Source organism: Sorex fumeus, unplaced genomic scaffold (assembly GCF_029834395.1).
Source record: "Sorex fumeus unplaced genomic scaffold, SorFum_2.1 ptg000106l, whole genome shotgun sequence".
Taxonomy (NCBI): domain Eukaryota; kingdom Metazoa; phylum Chordata; class Mammalia; order Eulipotyphla; family Soricidae; genus Sorex; species Sorex fumeus.
In genome coordinates this window covers 1370081-1377419 of record NW_026606163.1, presented here as the reverse complement: position 1 = coordinate 1377419, position 7339 = coordinate 1370081, and the positions used below count along the sequence as shown (strand labels likewise).

The following is a 7339-nucleotide window of genomic DNA, read 5'->3' as shown; positions in this document are numbered from 1 at the left end:
TAAGTATTTATTAAGAGGTAAGTAAATTGGTTATTGCTGGAGCATAGTTTTGAGAAAATTAAAAGTGGGGAACACTAGTGAAATTTAAAAAAAATATGACATTTTAGGTGATATGCTTATAATAGTTTTAATACCAGCTATGGTTTTGACATACAGTTAGAACAGTTCCCTGGCCAACAATTGCCATGTCCCCACCTCCAGAACCATGTTATACTTTTAGTCCATCCCTTCACTATGCCACCACAACCCTTGCTAGGTAATTGCAGTATTATGCATAGAAGCATACATATTTTAATAACTTTTTGTATCTTGAAATGCTGTAAACTTATGCCTGTTTCTTGTTTTCACAAAGAGTTTGAAATCAGGTTGAATATGGAAGCTATTTTTTGAAAGTAATTTATTCATATGATGCTTACTTGTATAGCTTTTATGTCTATTACATAGAGTAGGTAGGGACTGAAGGAGATTTTGTTACTGGGTTTAGGTTTGTAACATTCTTTAACTGTTATGGAATTGGAGAGTTACAGTTAAACCAGAGCCCTTAGGTAAGATTTTCAGTTGTAACTGTAGTCTGACAGTGTATGAGATGAGTTTCTAGTTCTCATCTGACAGGGTAGGAGATAAGTTTCTGTTGTTCTCGATGAGTTTGTCTTGAGATTTCTCAATTGTGTTAATATTTCAAAGAACTGCCTTCTGTGTCAGTTGAATCATGTCTTTATTTCTTATTTCCTTCATCTACTTTTGATATGGTAGTTCTTCATGGCCTACTTTCTTACTTTTGCTGGGTTCTCCTCAGAAATTCTCCAGAGTCACTCCTGTAGTACTCAGGGCCTCTGGATGGTGCTGGGCACCATGTGGTTGTTAAGGATTAAGCCCAGGCCGTGCCCATACAAGTCATGCCTTCCATCTTGTGTAGCTCACGCCCAGCCCTTTCTCTAGCTTTTAAGGGTAGAAACTTTGGGGATGTATTTGAAGACTTGCCCTTTGGGCTCAGAGAGTCCACAAGTCCCTGGTGGTACTTATTGACTACTCCTGCCTTAGTCTGTGTGTGTTGCTGCTGGCATTTCTGGGGGGCATATGTGGTGCTGGGGGTCAAACTAGGGTTGGACATGTGCAAGGCCAGTCTCTTAACCCCTGTGGTATATCTCTACACCTCACTAGAAGTGCATTAATAAGTTTTTTTTTTCCTGGAGAGACTGCATTAATCACACTAATTTGTTTCACATGTTTATGCAACTAAAAATGCTGATTTGAATTTTGTATTCCACATGCCTATGCTTCTTTGGAAGTTTACTGTTTAACTTACAAGTATATTGATGCTTTTCCAACATCTGTCTTTTCCTAATTTCTACTTTAAGCCAGGTTTTTCAGAGGATAAATTTTTGAAATCTTTTCACTCTTGTTACATTTTATCAGCATTCATTATGAGCTTTGGAGAACAAAATCAGTGTTTTTTTTTTTTCCCATCTGAAAGTGCTCTGGGTGTACTGCAATCCATATGATCAGGCATCATTCCTGGTGGAGGTCAGAGCAGCCATACTGTGTATCGGGGATCTAAGCCAGGTCAGCTATCTACAAGGCAAGAATACTTTTGCTGTTCTATCAATCCAGCCCTTGAAGTCAGTATTTATATTGGATTGTTGCTGGGTTTTATGTTCCAAACTAGGCTTCTGCAGCGATCACACATTCAGGACATACCACAATCATTAAGAATGCCAGGATGATCAGCTTTAGGGGAAGGATTAACTCCCTCCACTTATTTAATTGCTTAATGTGCTTAATGAGACAGGAACACTGTATGTAGTAGATGATTCCACAAAAACCTGAGGCCGGGAAAGCAGATCTGCCCGGGAATGAGGCAACCAGGGCGCTCTGCTCTGATGAACTGGACTCGGGGTTGCGGCTCCAGGCAGATTTCCTTAGAGCCCTGCAGAAGCAGCTCCAGAGCCTACAAACAGTCCGGGGAGTTCCCAGGGAGTGAGGGACCCTCTTGGGCCTCACCCCTGTACATCATCAGCAAGATTGGACCAGGAGAGCCAGGGTGGAAGCTTGGCCCCGAGAGAAGGGGCCGGGACCATCTCAATGTAGGCCACTGCTCTCCTTTAGAGGCCAGACAGAGTGCAGGGGTTCAGGGACAAGGGGTCGCGCCAGGGGTCCCAGGACTTTGTAAGGGGCCAGATGCAGGCAAGCAGCGAGGATGCTGCCCGCAGCGCCCCCGGCGGCCATCAGTGGTACAGCGGGGGCGGCGCCCAGCGGTACCCCTGACATCACACTGCTGCTTTGTTACATGGAAAGTGCATCCACCTATATAACCTTGGACCTCAGCGCAGGGGCCTCAGAGACTTTCTGCGCTCTTTGCCTTCAACCTTTGAGAAATGTTCGACGCTTGCGTGCCTAAACTTAAGAACTGGAGGCGTTGGATCCGGCCCTTAGTGCTGATCCTCTATCTGCTGGCCGTGGTCGTGACCATCCCCCTGGGTGTGTGGCACCTGCAGAAGCTGGAAGTCAGTATCCACACCAAGGTGTGGTTTATCCCCGGGATCTTTGTGCTGTTCACCATCCCCGTGACCTTCTGGGAGATTCTGCAGCACTTGGTGCACTACACGAGGCCCGAACTCCAGAAGCCCATCATTAAGATCCTCTGCATGGTGCCCGTGTACAGCATAGACAGCTGGGTGGCTCTGAAGTACCCGTCCATCGCCATCTACGTGGACACCATGCGGGAGTGTTACGAAGCGTATGTCCTCTACAACTTTATGAACTTCCTATTCAACTACTTGAAGAGCCAGTACCCCAACCTGGAAGCTATGATGGAAGGCAAGGAGAAGACGCAGCCCCCCATACCCTTCTGCTGCTGCCCGCCCTGCCCCGTGGGAGAGGTGTTGCTGTACCGGTGCAAGCTGGGAGTGCTGCAGTACATCGTGATCAGACTGATCACCACCTACGCCGCCGTGATCTGTGAGATATTCGAGGTGTACAGTGAAGGAATCTTCAACTTGCACAGAGCCTGGGTGTACTTGGTCATCATCAACAACGTGTCCCAGTCCTTTGCCGTGTATAGCCTCCTGCTATTTTGTAAAGCCCTGAAAGAGGAGCTGAGGCCCATCCAGGCAATGGGAAAGTTCCTTTGTGTGAAGCTTGTCGTTTTTGTCACATTCTGGCAAGCAGTGTTGATTGCTTTGCTGGTGCAATTTGGTGTAATTTCCAAGAACTCCACCTGGGAGTGGCAGACAGAAGAGACAGTGGCCACGGGGCTGCAGGACTTCATCATCTGCATAGAAATGTTCATTGCCGCCATAGTGCACCACTACACCTTCTCTTATACCCCTTATATGGGAGAAGAAGAACGAGGAACATGTTGCTCTTTGTTCCTAGAAATATGGGATGTCTCTGACATCAAAAGTGACATTTCTAAGCAGGCGAAGAACATTAGCAAAACGTTAAGGGGGAATCCAAAAAGTAAAAGTGTTCCAATGGACGAAGATGAGCAATTCAACCTGTTGTCTTCATCACCAGACACTTCAGTCACTTCAGTCACTTCTTCCACATCACTGCCACACATTGGTAGTCACCAAGAGCTTGAAGAAGTCCTGGTAGAATAGAATGTGCCTAGTACAGTTACATATACGTAAGTCATGTAAAATGACACAGAAGAACACATGGAAGAAGCTGAGACTTCAGAATCCATAATCCATAATCCATAATCCAGTGCTGTACTTAATCCTTTTTATTTCTCTGTGTTCCTCTTTCTTCCCTTCTTCATTTCCTCCTACCATACTCCCCTCTCCCTTTCTCCTTTTTCTTTTATTCTTTTTCCTCCGTCCCATCCTAGAGCAATGCAGAGGACCATCGCTTGGACAGCCAATCTATGGAGAAGACATCAGACATAAGGACGTTCGGTCCAGGTACAAGTTCCAGTTCTGCACAGACTCATTAGGCTCACCTTGACCTGCCTCCAGTGAGGCTCCCACACTCCTACAGGCAGACAGGGAGTGTCCCAGTGTCTGCCCACAGGAACTGAGGGGGGGTGTTTTCTTTCTTTCTTTTCCTCCTTCCTTCCTTCTCCCTCCCTCCCTCCCTCCCTCCCTCCCTCCCTCCATCCCTCCCTCCCTCCCTCACCTCCTTGCCTCCTTCCCTCCCTCCTTCCCTCCCTCCCCTCCCTCTTATCCTTCCTTTGTTCCTTCCCTCCTTCCTTCCTCCCTCTCTCCCTCCCCCTCCCTCCCTCCCTCCTTCCCTCCTTCCTTCCTTCCTTCCTTCCTTCCTTCATTCCTTCCTTTTTTCCTTCCTTCCTTCCTCTCTCCCTCCCCCCTTGCTCCCTCCCTCCCCTCCCTCTTATCCTTCCTTTGTTCCTTCCCTCCTTCCTTCCTCCCTCTCTCCCTCCCCCTCCCTCCCTTCCTCCATCCTTCCCTCCTTCCTTCCTTCCTTCCTCCCTCTCTCCCTCCCCCTTCCTCCTTCCATTCCTTCCCTCCTTCTATCCTTCCTTTGTCCCTTCCCTTCCACCCTCCCTCCTTCCTCCCACTTAAGAAAGCATTTTATCAAAGACTATTTTTACTGTTATTGATATAGTAATTTTAAATATTTTTAAATTTTTAAATTTATTTATTACTTATTTGTGGTGTTGAATCATTATATGGACCCCAGCCATGTAAGACATGGGCTTGAGCACCGAGCCAACTGCTTGTTCTGATATTTTAGTTTTATATTGTCTATGCATAAAATAAATTTAAGGTTATAATTTTTTCTAGACCTAAAGATAATACAGAATGCATTTGGGTATTTGATGCATGTAATAAATGTGTGAACATTTTGTTTTCATAGGCAGCAAGTATTCAGCGTATCTTTCTGAATCTCTAGATGTTGATTGAATATTATCCACACTCAATAACAGCTAAATTTTTATAAGAGCAACAGTATGTATCATTTATTGAAAACTTCAATGGAAAAATAGTTCTATACTTTCTTTTTGTGAAATATTTGTGTAGGTCATTGTGTCTATATGAATAGCTTGAGAAACTATACATGTATAGCAAGTAGAATAAAGCTCTGTATACACATTTCTTCATAAATAGTCTAATTGATTTTTTCCTTTTCAGATAGACTGTACAAATTATACCCTAGCTGAAAAGTACCTCTAAAAATGTCATTCAACTGATTAAGGTATGAATAAATATCTTTAAAATGAAGTGTAAATATAAATTCTAATTATAAATGTAATATCCTTCAAAATAAAATAATATAAATTATAGATTTATACCACAATGTACAGTAATTTATAGGGAGCAGAAAAACACATACTTGTTGACCCATTACTAAAATTAGGTGAATTTTTATTCCTTGGAATTCATTTGCATGCCAAAGCATTCACGAGCACAAGAATTAGCTTTAATAATTTTTTTATACAGTTGGAGGAAAGAACAGCTTCACTGTATTTTGTGGATACTAAGACAAAGACATCATTAAAAATTTTGTATGTTTCCTTAAATCACAGCATCAGGATATTTACCAGTAAATTAATACATTTTGTCTCTGGTCTTGTATACAATTGAATTCAGAATTTTGTAACCTAGATTAATATTTAGAAATGCATCATATTACCAGGTTAAACTTGAAACTAATAGTAAAAGATGGTCAATACTCATAAAGAAAATAAAACTTTTATCATATAATTTATTTCTTTAAGTATAAATTTAATTTGACTTTGGGACACATCCCTGGCATTCCCTAAGGCCTGCATCTGGCTCATGACTCAGGCACGTTCCCAGGCACTTGGGGGTTGTGGAACTGGGAATGGATTGAACCTGGGCTAATTGCATGCAAGACTTGTGTTCTAGACCTTTGAGTCATCTCCGCCTGGCATATCAGTTCTTCCAGTTGAAGACTGTAACATACAAGTACTTGCTTTGTGTTAAAAGCCATGAATTTAATAATATTTTAGATTACAAAAATAAGTCGTAATCTTGCATATTTTAGCAGAATTATCAAGTTTACAGATCATTACTGAGGATAGGTAAGGTAAAGGCCCTCCCGTTGATCGTCGATTTGCTCGAGCGGGCCCAGTAACATCTCCATTGGAGACTTTGTTGTTACTGTGTCTGGCATATCGAATACTCTCGGTAGCTTGCCGGGCTCTCCGAGAGGGGCGGAGGAATCGAACTCGGGTCGGCCATGTTGGCCGCTTGTAAGGCGAACACCCTACCCGCTGTGCTATCGCTCCAGCCCTTACTGAGGATAAGAAACAACATTTCTGAAATTAAGATTGAAGGTAATAAAGTCTCAGACAAGCAAGCTGAGCACTGTTCAGGGAGAGACAAGGCATTCAATCACCCTTTCATTCTCCTAGGACTGCACTCTGAGTAGTCATGAGGCTGTTAGTAATGGAAATTACTGCAAAGCTGTAAATATTCTTGTTTTGGATTCTGATAGAAGAGCCATGTACATAAAGGTATGAACCTTTTTTCATGAATGGCACATTTGAGGAATAGCTTCTCTGTTGACCGGTGATCCTGGCCATAACCCTTGCTTCAAGTTTCCTGGAAACTCATTCCAGGTCACCCTGCCAGTCAGGTGCAGTGGCCCTGGGTACCTGGTCTGTAGACACAGAGAGCTGCAGGCCTTGGGAGTGTGGTGTGTCTCTGGTTCTCTCCTCCTGTAACACATCACACACACACACACACACACACACACACACATGCTCACACACACATACACACACATATAAATTTGAATGAATTTGATAATGGACAGTTGTTGGGAATAAGTATTTAGCTTAGATTGTCCTTAGATTTGAGTTAAACCTAATTATCTCATGGTGCTGGGAGTGGGCATGGGTCTTGGGCCACACCTGCTGATGCTTTTGGCTTACTCCTGGCTCTGTGCTCAGGAATTACTACTGCAGGGGATAAGGATCGGGAGGGGATGTGGAATTGTGGATCAAACTGGGTTCAGCTTTACAACCTTACCCTTATCTTAGCTCTCTGACCATAGATAACTGGGTTTAAGGTAAACTGCTCTGTTGGTTACCATTAGCAAATGAACTTGTCTTGGGTTTTGTTTTAAAAATTAGGATGAAATATCTGGGGAACATAAAGTAACAAAATAGGAGACTAACACCCAAGAATGGCCGAGATTAGTACCAGGAAGTTTACTCCATGGCTTGGAGGCCAACCACACATGCTAGGGGAAAAGGGAGCTCAGATAGAGAAGGGAATGCCAAATAAAGGTATTGGGAGGATCCTCCCAGGATGGGAGAAGCATGCTGAAAGTAGACTATAGACTAAACATGATTGTCACCCATTGCCTCTTTTGCAAATTACAACACCCAATAAGAGAGAGAGAACAA

The 7339-nt window shown here is 43.4% G+C and overlaps 1 protein-coding gene across 1 annotated transcript; it reads left to right on the top strand.

The window, feature by feature from the left end:
* Positions 1-2375: 2375 nt before the first annotated feature.
* Positions 2376-3602, top strand: LOC130042603 (transmembrane protein 184C-like). Its single transcript, XM_056134761.1, has one exon. It carries the CDS (start codon positions 2376-2378, stop codon positions 3600-3602), a length of 1227 nt encoding a protein of 408 aa, XP_055990736.1.
* Positions 3603-7339: the final 3737 nt, after the last annotated feature.

Bases quoted from the DNA above. Each gene is read 5' to 3' on its own strand.
- LOC130042603 (XM_056134761.1), top strand. From the start codon at position 2,376: ATGTTCGACGCTTGCGTGCCTAAACTTAAGAACTGGAGGCGTTGGATC.